We start from the raw sequence: 15,451 nt of genomic DNA, 5'->3' as shown, positions 1-15,451 counted from the left end.
TGAATGACAAACCTTTGTTTTTGTTGTACTTTTATTTTTGTTTGCTGTATTATCAGTCCAGCCCCCACTTTTTTTTTTTTTTTTTTTTTTTTTTGCTCTGAAACACAGAAAGACTATTCAGAGCTGAACGATCTGAACCAGCTGTTAGGTGGAACCCAAGGTCAACCCCACCCACCGTCTGCCTGAGCCTCGGCCAGTCAGCCAGGAGGGGTTTGGCCCGGCTCTGCAAGGACTCCCCGAAGGCCATCAGCAAACATCTATCTCCTAGCCTCCCCACAGGTACAATATTCTAGAAGCAGAGCAAATTTGTCCCCCTGCCCTCGAATAAACACTCCCAAGCTACTGTCCCATTTGAATTTACCTATTTGGATGATGATGTAAGTGCCACAAAGTCAAGATTTTCTGACATGTCACAAGTGTCTCGGCAACTAAACAACCGTCTTTTCCTCCCTGTCTCAAAGTCCCTGAAAACAAACACTCTCAAGTCCCTAAAAAAGCCATCTCAGGTGCCACTGTGATTAAATTTTAAAACTTTCCTGCCTCAACTCTGCTCAGACTGAAGAGACCAGAATCCTTTGAAAGCCTCTAAACCCCCAAACGCTCCCAGAACTACTACCCAGAACTACCTTGTTTAGGGAGACAAAGGAGTTATTGGGGTCTTGTTGTGGGTTTGTATTGGGGGGGCGGTTGTCTGGCAAGGTGGGGGTAGCACACCCAGCAGTGCTGGGAGCCATTATTGAATCAGGCAAGGCAAGCACCTTAACCCCTATACTATCTCTCTGGCCCCCAAGTGGGATTTTTTTCCCCTGCTCAGAAGAGAATTTAGACAAACTGAAGTATACAATCTGAGCATTCCCTCCCACCCCCCGTTTCTACAGCACCTATACTATGTGCTAGCTATAACAGTGGTAACAGCACCACTGACCAGCTACATAAAACCCTACATAAATCCCGCCTGCCCCAGAGTAAAAACACCCCACCAAGCTCACTCAATCCCACATCACTAGTTAAGGCACCTATACCACTGGGGCTAAGGCAGCAATAAAAAGGCTGCAGGTTCCTATAATAGCCTGCTCTAACTTGTTCCTCCAGATCAATGTAGAAATAGCAGCAATTTGCTCTTCGAAGTTCCTCTCCAGGAATAAAAAAGGGCTACATGTTCCTGGAATGCCTCTTTGCTCACATGGCAGAAAACGCACCTCCTGTAATCACTGCACTTTGTTCATTTGGAGGGTGTGAGATAAAACTAGATAATGCCCAGAAAGTGCTGGATGAGAACCTGGTACAAGACATGCCCAGAAAGTAAACCAAGTTACTAACTGTAAAACAAAAATGAAACAAAATAACCAAGTCAAACCCAAAATAATACCGATAACAAAAGATGGTCTCTGGATACTTATTAATTTACTCAGAACCCGGCAGAGTAAAGAGAAAGCTAAATCCCCAGTCTACTCCACAGAGTGTGGCAATCCTCTAGTTTTCTCACAAGGAGACACTTGATGCAGAGCTTTCCACACTTGGACAGGTATCCATACCCACCAATAAACCCAACTCCCAATAACTGAGGAGCTGAGTGTTTGAAACAATAAGAATGAAGATGCAAAAGACCTGGAAGAATTTCCAGAAAGCCCTCTTGGCATGGCGCATGGGAAATTTTTGCTAACCTCGTTAAAACACTCTAGACAACTGTTGTCATCGGAGGAGAGAAAGCAAGCCCAGAACCTCAGCATCCTAACAAGACTGATCTTTGTCACAGATCACACCCTACAGGCATGTACCAGTTCTTTACATTTCAGGCTACAGCCAGGGACTGTCTCAGTGGCAGAGTTCATGCCTCACACATATGAGGCCCTAGGTTCCACTCCTGGCAGACCAAAAAGAGAACAATTTTGCCTTTCGTAGGTTACACCCAGCAATCTTGAGTTAGCTTTGCTGTTTGGATGCATAGGTGTGGTTCCCTCCCAAGTACAAGACCATTTTCACCATAGCAGGTAATTAAGCAGAAAATTCTGGGCATTTTTGTTTCTTGTTTTTTAGGGGGCATGTTCAACCTGGCAATGCTCAGAGGCTATCTTCAGTTCCTTGCTCTGGAGTCACTCCCAGTGGTTCCTGGAGGATCATGCAGGGGCAGAGTGCCTCCTGCATGTAAAGTAGATGCACAAGTCCTTCAAGCCATTTCTCTGGCCCAAGGGAATTTTGTTTTATTAATGGGGCCACAGCAATACTACATACAGTGGGTAGGGCATCTGCCTTGCCCATGGTCAACCCAGATTCAATCTCCAGCACCATATGGTCTCCCAAGCATTGTCAGGAGTGATCCCTGAGCACAGAGTCAGGAGTAAGCTCTGAGCATGGCCAGATGTGGCCCCCGCCAAAAAACACAAAGATTTGAGGCCAGAGAGATAGCACAGTGGGTAGGACGCATACCTTACACAGTCAACCTGGGTTCAATCCTCAGCATCCCGTAAGGTCATATGGTTCCCTGAGCACCACCAGGAGTAATTCCTGGGTGCAGAGCCAGGAGTAAACCCTGTGCATTGCTGGGTGTGCTCAGCAAAATAATTAGGTGATAAAATGGGTAATAATAACTCCAGAATAGAAGATGCATTTGTAACAGCTGTAAGACTGCGTGGCTGAGAAGGAAGAACTTTAGATTTCTTTTGGAAGGTGGGGAGGAAGACTCCCAAACACTGCTCCAGGGACCTGAGAGCCATTCCCGGTGACTCAAGGCCAAATGCGCAGGTGGTTCAGTGTCAACACCCAAGGATGCAATGCTGTAAGGGTTCTGTAGTGCTGGGAACAACTTAAGCCAACCTGGGGAAGCTCAGGGACGTCTAGGGTGCTGGGGGAGCAAGGGACGGGGAAATAACATGCAAGCCAGGATAAAATGTAGGGGTAGACCTAAGGCATGCTCCCTTCTGAAACCCCTGTACTACCCACCTGTCCCCTGTATTTTTAAAATATATTTTTTATTTTGCATTGTGCCTTCTCAACATGTAAAAGACTGGGCCATGTCAGAATTTTTGCATTTAGTTGCTAAACCATTTATGGTTTTGGAGACAGAAAGGGAATTAGTGTGACACCTATTCACCTTGTAAAAGATCAGTCCACAATTCAAATGATGCTAAGCAAAGGGCAAAAATGGCTCAGTACCTTAGAGAAAGTTTATGATCTATTCTTACTATTTGGCTTATTTTAGTAGGTCTAAGTTTTTTAATAGCAATCCTCTATTCCTGTGAAAGCGGTATGTTCTCTCCAATTCAAAGTAATAAGTGCAACTTGTAAAAGTCAGGTTTCCTTTTATTTAATACATTCTAATCAAATAGTAACAGCAGTAAATAAACACTTTGAAAAACAGGCAGATATCCCCCAATATCCGGAAGAAAATTAAGTCCAAGTATTTTTCTACATGGTAGAAGGGAGACAACTGCTGATGTCCATGGCGAGACAATTCAAGGACAACTTGGACATATCTGAAGCCATTTCCAAATCAATGGCAACAGGTTGGGACACAGCGACTTCAGGGATAAAATATCTCTACATGGTTTCATTAACAAGGGTCGAGTTGCACCTGGGTGGCACGACATTCTAGTCTTTAGCCTTAGGGGGAAAGACACGGTCTTTCCCGTTTGCACCAGTTTGAAATAGTTCTGAAATAAGGCTCCCTTAAAATGGTTTTATTACAGTACTCGTCGTCCACATGAGAGAGGTCATACATGTAGTAAGAAAGACAAATACAGGCTTTCACGGTCACTTTTTTTTTTGGTTGATTTGGTTAATTGCATAAAATGAAGGATTAAATACAAGCATATCTGTTTAACAAGACTCCTAGGTACATCAGAATGTAAAATATAAACTGTCCTAACATACTTGGAACACCAGGCCTGGAAGGCTGAAGTGAAGCCCGTAACAGCTTGGTTCCTGCTCTATCACCAAAGCTCGAACTCGGCCCTAGCAGAAGGAACCTCGGGAGGGAAAAGGCATTCGGATCACGTGCTTCTTCAGCCTTGCCTTGGGAGTATTTTCTTTTTAATTTGAAAGAATCAACTGGTCTTGGTCAGGCTGGGGGAAAGGAAGCTTCTGGGATAAGGGCATGTGTGTGTGGGGGGGGAGGGGAGATGGGGTTTAACTACCTAACTACCTCATCACGCACTAAGATTAGATTGACTTCAGCTGTTCTTAGAATTCCTTGTCGTTATCCAAAGCAGTCACTCGTGTTTTGGTTCTCTTTTTATATAGCTGCATTCCAAGAGAGACCCTACATGAGGCATGTTTAGAAAAAGAGAAATGCTTATACCTGGAATTTATACTCTTCCAAGTAATCTTTGAGTCTTGTTGGTAAAGGCAGTCCCCGGATGGTGCTGGTACATTTGTTAATGGTCAGTCTACAGAGATGCTGCAGCGGTGGTGCAGACGTGTAGAGTGGTTTGGTCAGGTAAAGGTGGACAGTGCCGTTCCGGGGGGCTTCGGGGCCTGTCCGCTTGTCCTTGCACATCTGAACATAGTAGTCAATCAGCTGAACCACACTGTCAAACTGCTTAAGCTTGGACTTGACACATATGATAGAGTCCAATCTGAACTTCCCATCTTGGTACTCGATCCGCAGATTAGTTGGTCCAGCTGACGTTTTAACAGATATTGTTAGTAGGTAGTCTGAATGCGAACTATCTCTAATCAAGAAAGTTCCTTCTTGCGCCTCTTTTAATTTCTCTTTGGCTTCATTAACAGTCATACTTCCCCAGTACCAACCTGGGGTTTTTGTTGAAAAAGAAAAAAAGAAGACAGGATAAAACAGTTATTATAAAGAACTCTTTTTTTTTTTTTAAAGTAGAGCAACTATTCGGCAACAGTTTTCCTAGTTCTAAAAATCAGTGAGGGAGTGGAAGACGCTTAGAGGAGGCGACCAAAACTACAAATATTAACGAAAATGTGAGCATACTTAAGCTCTAAGACAGTTTTCTTTTTACAAAAAAAAAAAAAAAAAAAAAACACCCTCTGCTCCTGTTCTGTAAGTTTGCTTTTTTTTTTCCTTCTAACGAAAGAAAATCTGTAATCTGAGGCACTAATGGGGCGCTTCCAACACGGTTCAAATTTAAAAGTAAATTAGAAATGAATCCGAAGTCGGAAACAAAAGCCATGTCTTCCAACTATGGAAAGCCCAATCTTGGTCACCCGGGTCTGTCAAAACAGGCAGCTTTGGGGGCCCACGGCCCCCAGCCCCACAGCTCTCCGTTCTCAGGCTGGGGAAGCGGGCAAGAAGTTTGTTTTTGAAAGGACAATTACAGAACAATAGCTTCTGTTTGCGTTTTTAGTTTACAACTGCCTTATCAGCCATTGAGAAATGAGGGAAACCCCAATTGATCATTAGCGCTTGGTGTTTACAATCTTCCCTAAACTCTTTTGGACTTTGTCCTAATCCAAAATCCAATCACTACCATCAAGTCTCCCAGCATGCTCGACTTGATCGGTCTGCACCACCTCCGGCCCATCCCGTTCGCAAAATGACCCAGGAACGATCTGTATTTTAAAAATGTGGACAGGGAGCCTGCATTTTCCCCCACACACACCCCACCCTCCGCGCCCTCCTCCCCGCGCCCCAGTCCATTTGCTGGGATCCCTGCAAATCTGCCTGTCGCTGCAAGGGAAAGCATATGGCCGACGTGGAAAGACACTCGCATGGCAGGGGAACTTTCCCCACTCCCTCGTGCTACCAAAAACTTTAACTGTCCCCAACACAAGCTTATGGGATCCAGATTTATGGAAAGCCTGCACGGGCGGCCAGAATGCTTTTTAATTGTTTTTTTTTTTTTTAATTCTTCGAGAACCCAGGAGACCCAGCAAGAGGCACACACCCCCAGGACGCCCGTGGCCACCAGCAAGTGGCGGGGCGCGCCGCCCAAGAAGGCCGCGCTCGCCCAGGCACTGCGGTGGTGGCGGCGGCGGCGGCGGCGGCCGCCTGCGTGGCAACCGCTCAGTCCCGGGCTGGGCTGGCCACGTGAGCCGGAGGCGGCCGGAGCGGTGCCCCTGCACCCCGCAAAACAGAGGAAGGGAGAAAGTAAGGGGTCGAGGTGCCGGAGGTGGCCGGGCACTTTCTGCAGCGCGGGAACCCGAGCCCCGGCTGCCACGGCAAACGGAGAAGGTCCCAGCAGTCCCCCCCAAAGGCCACTTCCACGGAGCCGTTTTCGAGCGCAGCCCGCCCCTAGGCCTCGCCTCCGCGTCCCACCAGAAGCATTTTCGGGGGACAGCCCCGGAGCGCGCGGGCATGGTGTCCGCGGGCCCCTCGGAGCCGGCGGATCTTTTATCCACCCCGTCTGCCCCGCTTCCAGCAGCGTCCTGGGGGTGACGGGTGGCGGGGGACAGGGGATCCCCCCCAGCGCCCGCCCCCCCGCCCCGTGCGCACGCCGTCTCCCGCCCCTACCTGTTTGCCCGAGTTCCCGCAGGGCCTTTGCCAGGCGCGCCGCCTCGGGGGGCGGCTCCTCCGCCGCGCCCGCGCTCCCCCACTGGCTCCGCGTCCCTTCCGCGCCATTCCCGGACGACTCGAGGCACCGCAGGGTCATGGGAGAAGGGTCAGCGCGGCAAAGACAGGTGGCCGCCGGCGCGGGAGGCGGAGGGGGGCGCGCGTCCTGCCCGGCCAGTCAGCGGGGAGCCCGGCCACCGTCCCTGCGGGGTCTCCGGGACGGTGCCGGAGCGGGAGGAGATGGCGGGGCGCAGAGGCTTGCCCCTCCCCGGCTCCCGAAGGGTCGACAGCCAAGTCCCCCGCAGGCACGCTCACCCACAGTTTGCCTGCAAAGAAGAAGTAGTAGGGTGGTGGGGCGGGCGGGTGTCCGTTTGAAGTGGGCCCGACTGGGGTGGGGACGGGTGAGGAGCTGGAAAATCCCGGGGACTACCCCCACGCCCGGCTTCTCTGCTCCTACACCGTCCCGTTCCCCCCCCCCCGCCCGCCCCCCCAACAAACATCCAACTCTAGGGCCCGGAGAACGGGAGAGAGCGTGGATCCCAAACGCAAGAGTGTGTCTATCGGTGGTGGTGGGGGGGGGCGGGGGAGTCGGGGGGAGAGCAGAATGAGGGTGGGAAAGCGGCTGCCTTGCCGCCCAGGACCGCTCTCTTGCAGCCGAGAAGCGCGAGAGTCACCTGCGGGACGGCGGGGTACAAAGGCCCTGGCCAAGGACTAGTTGAAAATAATGTACAAAGGGAACAAACAACAGGCGAGACTCCCACCTCCACCCCCCCCCAAAAAAAAAAGAAAAAACACGGCAACTCGGACGCAGCGTCTCCGCAGTACCGGGAGCTCCTGGGGGAAGCCCCCCGCTCGGCCCTGGCCACCCTCCGCACCACACTGAAGCCGCCGGCCCGGCGAGCCGAGGTGCGGGAGCCGCCGCATCCCCCTCCCCCGCGCCGGCAGCGGTCAGCGAGAGGGGCGGGGGAAGCCCTGCGGCGCGCGGCTGCAGCTCCCGGGGTCCAGCGGCGGCGGAGCGGCCGCCGCTGATTGCCGCCGCGGGCGCTGTCGAGGAATCAGCCCGAGCGCGCGGCCCGAGCAGGGGCTCCGGGCCGAAGACGGCGGCACCGTGCGCCGTGCCGCGCGGGACCTGCCAGACGCCCCACGCCGAGCCCCGAGCCCTTACCTCCGCTCCGGCCTCTACCGCTGCCTCCGCACCAGGCAGCCTCCCCAGAAGACATGGGGCGGGAGGGGCCTGGGAGAGGAGGGGTGTCTGCCCGAGTTTTCCCCGCTGACTTTTAATTTGGGCACGAGAGGGCTAGGGATGCCACCGGCGCCGCGGCGGGGAGCGCGCGAGTTCTGGGCGCCCGGGACGAGCTCAAGCCCGGGGAGCCATCGCCTTAGACCTCGACCCCTTGCACCCCGCCCTACCCCGGGCTCGTCGGAGCCCGGGGCCCAGGCAATTGCCGGGTTTACCCAAGAGGTGGGACGCGGAGGAAGGAAGGAGCGAAGGCGGGAGGGAGGAGGGTAGGGAGGAGCAGGAGATCGGGTTATCAGGAGGGTTATTAATTTGGATGGCAGTTTAGACCAGGAGAAGAGGGAAAAACAACTCTGGAGAATTCCCGGCGCCGAGAAGGAGCGGGGAGAAAGCGGGAGCAGCAGGAGCGCCTGGCGCCGGGCGCGACCGCGGTCCGGACTCCTCTCCCCAGGGCTCTACCCGGCGGAAGCCCAGGCCGACCGCCGCGCCCCGCCGCCCTCCCCAAACGACCCTCCTCGGGGCGGAGCCTTGGGGCTGCCCCGGACCGGTACCTGACGCCAGTCCCGACCCGAGCTCCGCCGGTCCCCGGGCTTCGGGCGCGCGGGATCCTGAGGCTGTGCGCCCGGAGCCCCGGCGCCCCTCGTGTGCCGCCCGCGCAGCGCCGGAGGCGGCGGGCGCGGAGGCTCATGCTTCAAGGGAAGCCCAGGCCCGTGAGCCGCAGCGGCGGCGCCGAGACTTGGCAAGAGTTAAACGTCTGTCCCCGGAGCGCCGTGCGCGCGCGACTCCCCGGCCCGACGCGCCTCCCTCCTCCCCGCCTCCCTCCGCGAGCGGCGCTCGGCGCGCGCGCCCCGCCCGGCTGCTGCTGCGGAGGCCGCTTTCCAGGAACTTTCCAGGAATTCGCCTCACGTGACCGCCGCCCCAGCTACCGCTTTAAAGAGGCTCCGGCGCTCCGGCGCCGGCTGCAGGCGAGACGGAGCTCTGAGCGCTCGCTCGGGCGCCCGCCCGCCCGCCTGGGAATCCGCCCTTTTCTGCTCCCCCCCGACCCCCCCAACGCCCCGGAGCGCTGAGGGGGGGCGGGGGGGAAACGCTCCGAAGAGAAGCACCCGCAGCTCGGCCCGCGGCGTTCGCGTTGGGGTAGCCGGAGCATGCCACCCGCAAGCCGAGTCGGGGCAAGTGGTGGCTGGGGGGAGAAAGAAGGCTCCGCGCACGAGCGAATAACGTCTCCTCCGCTCGCTGCTGAGGTTGAGGGATGGCATTTCCATCCCCACGACCCTCCAACGCCGCGCTCTTTACCGGAGGGGGGAGCGGGGGGGGGGGCGCTAGCCTAGGGGCCGAGTGGCGGTGCCCGGGAACGCCCCCTCCCGCTTTACATTCACAGAAATGAGGCGTGCAGCAGGCCGCTCTCCGGCCCCCGAAGCTAGAGCCCCCCGCTTCCCCCGCCCCGGGCCCAATCCTAGAAGGCAGGCGGCGGGCGGGAGCGGCGCCTCCTTAAGCGGCGCGGGCTGCCCGCAGTCCCCTCCCCCTGGCCGCGCCGCTCCCGCCCCGCCCTCTCGCAGCTCCGCCGGCTCCTTCCGGCCGCGGGGCGCCGGGGCCGGGCTCACCTGCGCCGACCTCGGCGCGGACCCCTGCGGCCGCAGCCACCCGCCATCCCCGCGGCCGCTGGGCGGATGGACGCGGTGCCGCAGTCCGGGGAGCGCCGCTCGCCAGCCCGCACGGGTGGCGCCTGGAGACCGGAAATTCTGGACGATTCCCCACCCTCCATCGCCGCCGCCGCCACCACCACCACCACCAGTTACCACCATTTCCCCCCACACTGGGGAGCCTCACCTTCTCCCAGCCTAAATTGGAGACCACCTGGCCTCGCTTGAAACTCACTGTGCCCGCACAGCACCCTGGAAATGTGACCTACTTTAAATGTGACCTACTTTAAAAAAAAAAAAAAAGAAAGCACGGGGAGACTGGATCCACATTGTCGATGACCGTTTTTCCCACAAAATACTGTTCTGCGGCACCACTGCCGAAAAGCGTGCAAGGTCAATGGGCACTTTGAGTTGAGACAGGCGGCGAGGAAGGATGGGGAGCGCGCGGGTTCCGCGCGGCGCGGCGCAGCGGCTCACAAGGCTTGTGTGGGGCGCCCCCTGCCGGCCCTGCGCAGAAGCGGAAACCTGCGCCCGGGAGGACGAGGTGGGCGATCGCAAAAGGTTTTCCTCCGCGATGCTACGCAAGTGAGCCGGGGCAGAGGAGTTTCTCTGCGTACCCAGAGTTTTGTCCTCGAAGAAGGAATCGTGTGCACGGAGTCACGATTGGTTTTTAATCGTCTGTGGAAGGCAGCACAGAGCTCATGAAAGCCCAGTTAAAAGTCACGGAATCCTTTTGTATGGGATATTTAGTTATTTGGACGCTGGACCTAGTCTATAAAATTAAGAGACCAAACCTCAGGTCGAGATGAGGGACTAGCATGAAGAATGTGAAAGCAGATTTCAGGAGGAATGGAATCCTTTGTGTTGCCTGAGGCTCAAAACCTAAGAAAGATGGGGGGGGGGGCGAGGTTGAGGCAGGTGGGGTACGACGCGGGAGTAGGGGATGGGGGGGAAGTGGAGGGAAGTGTTTCTCTCAAACCCTCTGAGCGCCACCAGATAAGGAAAAAAAATAGATAATTACAACTCCTTGGGTTCATGATGCTTCACTCCACATGACTCTGAATTCCAGAGGAAAGATAAATCCACTCATTTGTAGTTCAGATTAAAATATATATGTATACTTAGCATTTTTTACAATGATAAAATCATTTCAAATGAATCTACCAGCAACCCCTCATAATGTCCTCTCACGTTTTCTAACTGGCCTTTGCACCAACGGTTCCATCTTCCATCTTCCTAAAATGCCGCTCTGAAAAGTGTATGACACCCCCATGATTCAGGGACAAAGTGACCTCCACACAATGTGAAATCAGTGTGAATCACTATTAGACAGAGTGTCCACCAAGATTACTATTACTGTATGCTAAAGCAGGAATTTTTTTTTACTTTTTGTTCTCAAAATGTTCGTGAGCAGTGGTCAGAGTGTTGTTGGTCTTCTGATGCCCAAGAAACTCACTGAAGAGCCACTTCAGAAATTGTGGCTGGGATCCCAAATGTCTCTGGGATCAATGTAGGCTGGACAGGTAGATATGAATTGGTGTCTTCTTCATTATAATTATTATGAAATTCTGTGGGAATGATTTATAATAATTTGTTCATAAAGCCAGAAGGGAATGAAAAATAAGTAGCTGTTGGGGATGGTAGGAAATGGGTGACTTTATTCATTGGACTTTTTTTTTTTTGCTTTTTTTGGGTCACACCCAGCGATGCATGGGGTTACTCCTGGCTTTGCACTCAGGAATCACCCCTGGCGTTGCTCAGGGGACCATATGGGATGCTGGGAATCAAACCCGGTTTGGCCGCGTGCAAGGCAAACGCCCTACCCGCTGTGCTATCACTCCAGCCCCTCATTGGACTTTTCTTAACGCAGTTCCAGTATGTTGGATATTGCTACCGTTTCCCCTAACTTGCGTGTGGGTCAGTGTCTTCAACCATTCTATGGGAGCTGGAATGTATAGACATTATAACTCCAGTCCTAGTGGGATGCTGTTTGTGAACTCCAGAGCTAGCCCCCAGCATTTCCCTCAGGTGATAATGTGCATCTCAATTGAATAGGTCCCCAGGGCTGGAGAGAGAGTGTGCAGAGGTTAAGACACGTACATGCTTGCTGCTAAACCAGGTTCAATCACTGCTTCACATGTGGTCTTCTTAGCATAGCCAGGAGTGATCCCTGAGTGCAGAGCTAGATGTAGTCCTTTAGCACTGCTGGGTGTGGCCAAAGGAAGAAAAATAGATTCCAACCGAAACCTAATCGAGCATCCATTCCCCGCTCCAACACACAAAACCTTACCTCTATACTCTACTTCCCAAAGTGTTTATCAGATTCTCTGTGCTCAAGCCAAAAGCCTTAAACTCTTGACTGCCTTTTCTCATGGACCCCACATCCCACCTATTAGTCTATCCTGTGACTTCACAGTGAAGCCAGAATAGAAACACTGGCCTAGCTCCACCCACATCAGCCCAATCACCTCCCATCGCTACCCAACTTGACTCTGGCCTCTGGCCTGGCCTCATGGCCCTCCCCCACTACCACCAAAGATCTTCCTAAGAAAATGATGGCTTCTGAGAGTGACCCTGCTTGAACTCACTCTTCTTCCCCAACCTAAGCACCTGAATTGCTTCCAAGTAAAGGACAAAAACTCTTCACTCCCAGGCCCCTACAAGATCCAATACCAGTTGCTTCTCATCTCATCCTTTCTTGCCTTTCCTGTTCTCTTTATTCAAGTCATGCTCCACACTCATTTGCTGTTTCCTCTACCTAGCACGATCATCCTTCAGGTTTATTTCTTCTTTAAATTCATTTGGGCTCTGGGGGTCATACCCAACAGTACTCAAGACTTTCTTACTCCTGGCTCTGTAGTCAGGGATCACTCCTGGCAGATCTTAGGGTGCTACATGGGGTACTAGGTATCAAACTCTGGTTGGCTGCGCAGAAGGCACACAGCCTACCTGCTGTCCTACTACTCTGGCCTCTCTTCCTCCAGATTTCTGCATGGTTTGCTCTCTCACTTCCTCAGCTCCTAACCAGTGCCACCTTCTTAGTGAGACCTGGTCTGATCATTCTATTCACAAAGTACCCCCCCCCACACACACACATACACACACACACACACACACACACACACACGTATGTGTCTTCTCTCCTCCCGACTCTAGTTCTTTCCTGAACTCTGGCTGCAGTCTAACCCAGCTGAGATTTTATTTAGTGGTCCAGTTTCCCATCTTTCTTCCCAGCTAGACAGTAATCTTTACGAGGACATGTATTTCTATCTCAGGGCTTCCAACTCTTATTTTATGTTAGTGAAAATTGAGCCACACCCGACAGTGCTCAGGGAACCATATGCTGTGCCATTGATCGAACCTGGGTTCAGCCACATGCAAAGCAAGTGTCCTACCTGCTGTGCTATTTCTCCAGCCTTTCCAGCTCTGTTTTAGTCCCTTGAATCATTCTAGCATGTCGTAGCATCCCACATAATAGGTGAGTGAATGAAGGGATGCTTGCACAGCACAGTTTTCCCGTTAAACTGTCCAGGTGTGAATTGTCATTCTGCTGATGCTTGCTACATCCATGACCTTAGGCAAGTTGTTCAGCCTCTTGCAGAGCTAATCATGGGACTTATGGGACTATTATAAGAATTAAATGAGAAAACCTATGCCAAGTACTTTGGCACTAAACAAATGGTCGAGATTGGCCATTCATTTCAATAGTGTCTTTTAAGTCTTTAGGACTTCGGCTTTTTTCACCCAGTGAGGGAGAATATCTTCTGTCTGCAGCCTCCTTCTCTCACTGCCTGGGATTTAGAGTTAATTCCTCAGACCCTCCCTTCAGCTTGAATTTTATAATGTAGAGCCTGGCAAGCTTACCCATGGCGTGTTCGATATGCCAAAAACAATAACAACAAGTCTCACAATGGAGATGTTACGGGTCCCCGCTTGAGCAAATTGATAAGCAACAAGATGACAGTGACAGTGTATGTGTGTGTGTGTGTGTGTGTGTGTGTGTGTGTGTGTGTGTGTGTGTGTGTATTTGGGAGGGACACATTCAGAACTGCAGTGAAAATGGCTTTCTTCTTGAGAAGGGAAGAGAGAGTGATTTTCATGAAGCTGGAGTTTCTTCTGTTGCCTATACTAAGAAACTGCCCAGGCTTTCATGTCCTCTCCAGGTGCCAAACCCAAACTGGCCATTCTTATTTATACCGTGCAGAGGTTCTGATCTTGGAATTGACTCCACATGAGCTTCTGCCAAGTTGCAGAAAGAGGTGTTTTAGTTCTGTTTTGGGGTGAGAGAGCAATAGAACATTCTGTGCTTATTGCATCTAAAACACCCTTGAGCAGAAGGTGCCATTTAAGTGACCACAATCCTTTTGCAAGTTCTTTTACAACTTTCCATCCCAATCCGCCACACACACGCACACTGCGCCCTCCACACTCCCTGCCTTTTAAGTGACAACCATTCCTTTCTCCTATTTTTAGTTATTTTGGTTTTGGGGAGCAGGGAGGCAGTGTCAAAACCTGTGGAGTTCAGAGGCTAGCCCTGACTCTGTGAACAGGACTGATCCGTTGGTGGTACTTCAGGAACCAGATGTGGTGGGGTCTCAGCAGCCAGCCTGAGACTTTGTCCAAATACCCTGCCCCTGAAATCAAGAGCCATCCCTGTTTACAGCACTCCACACACATATGCACTCTGGTTGAAGATGAGGGACGTAACAGTTACCATTTGCCTGAGCTAATACACCTGGCCAGGTGTATTAGCTCATGCAAAAGGTAACTAACTTCTGTACTGAGCTTGACGAGATAAATGTGATATACGTGGATTGCCCCCTGAAATGTATGTATAAAAACTCCTGTGTGAGAGCTAATAAATGGATTGCTGATTGACCAGCTTTCTCCCCTCTGTGTGGTTCTTTCTGTTAGGCGGCTGGAGTCCGAGGTGTGCAGAGGGCTAGTGCAGAAGCTTCTCTCCTACCCACTCCTTCTTCTATAGGGAGTAAGTCCGGCGACTTCAGGGCATCATACTCCAGTGTGCTAGGGTCGACTGGCCAGGACCCCGACAATATGTGGTGCTGAAATTGAACCGAAACAACCACAATGACCCTGCCATCCTAACCACCACCACCACATACACACACACACACTCTCTCTCTCACTCCCCCCTCTCTCTCTTTCTCTCTCTCTTTCTCTCTCTCTCTTTCTCTCTCTCTCTCTCTCTCTCTCTCTCTCTCTCTCTCTCTCTCTCACACACACACACACACACACACACACACTCACATAGACCCTCAGGACTCCCTCTCTTTCTTTTTTTTTCTTGGCTTTTTGGGTCACACCCGGCAGTGTTCAGGGGCTACTCCTGGCTCATGCACTCAGGCGGTGCTCAGGGGACCATATGGGATGCTGGGAATCAAACCCAGGTCTGCCGAGTACAAGGCAAACGCCCTCCCCACTGTGCTATTGCTCCAGCCCCTCCCTCTCTTTTTCTTATGGGGAATGTGGAGACAAGCAAGCCTCGAGGTGTGCCCCATACCCCTGGACATGGGAGTTTGTCTAGTGTCACAATCTGAGTCAATTATATTTTTCAGGATTGGATTTAAATACTACAAGCGGGTACTACAACCACCCTCTGCTGAGATATAACCCCAGTGGCTGCATGTGTGTGGCCTCTCTGCTGCTGCACGACCATGGCCCCGGAGGCCAGCTAAACTACTTTGAGCACCAGCAGCTTCTTGCAGAAATGTCTCTAGACTGTGAACTGAGTCACGGCCACCATCTTATGACGACCACAAAAGGGAGGTACGAGCTTGCAGTGATGCAATTTCTGGCAGAAATTTCCCTGGACTTAGTTACTAAAATACAGAAATTCAAACCCGCATATCTCTTCATTTTAAGCAATGGAAAACAAATTATCAAATGCTTCCTTTTCAACAGGTCTGACTTTGTGGGGGGAAACTCCAAACAATAATAGTGACTTTTTTGTTGAAATATTAAATGTAATCAAAGTAAAGAGAAAAGTAAAGTGAAATTTATCAGGTACACAGGTGGGGGGTGGGAGTTGGGGGGCAGGATAGGGGGGAGGTATACTGGGGTTCCTGGTGGTGGAATATGTGCACTGGTGAAGGGATG

At 52.2% G+C, this 15,451-nt stretch overlaps 1 protein-coding gene across 2 annotated transcripts in view; it reads right to left on the bottom strand.

The window, feature by feature from the left end:
- Positions 1 to 8,501, bottom strand: part of LOC101545288 (death domain-containing protein CRADD) — a 363,451-nt gene extending 354,950 nt beyond the window's left edge. Inside the window, exons 1-3 of one of the 2 annotated variants that reach the window (XM_055118377.1) lie at positions 8,246 to 8,501; positions 6,419 to 6,783; positions 4,298 to 4,749 (exon numbers count right to left, since the gene is read on the bottom strand). In XM_055118377.1, coding sequence (XP_054974352.1) covers positions 4,298 to 4,749; positions 6,419 to 6,557 — 591 coding nt within the window. In that variant the 5' untranslated portion in view covers positions 6,558 to 6,783; positions 8,246 to 8,501. The other variant, XM_055118378.1, reaches the window with a different exon arrangement.
- Between the last annotated feature and the right edge of the window lie 6,950 nt (positions 8,502 to 15,451).

The sequence above is a fragment of the Sorex araneus genome, chromosome 10, assembly GCF_027595985.1.
Source record: "Sorex araneus isolate mSorAra2 chromosome 10, mSorAra2.pri, whole genome shotgun sequence".
Taxonomy (NCBI): Eukaryota; Metazoa; Chordata; class Mammalia; order Eulipotyphla; family Soricidae; genus Sorex; species Sorex araneus.
The sequence above is the reverse complement of the archived record's forward strand: the minus strand, read 5'-3'. Positions and strand labels throughout refer to the sequence as shown.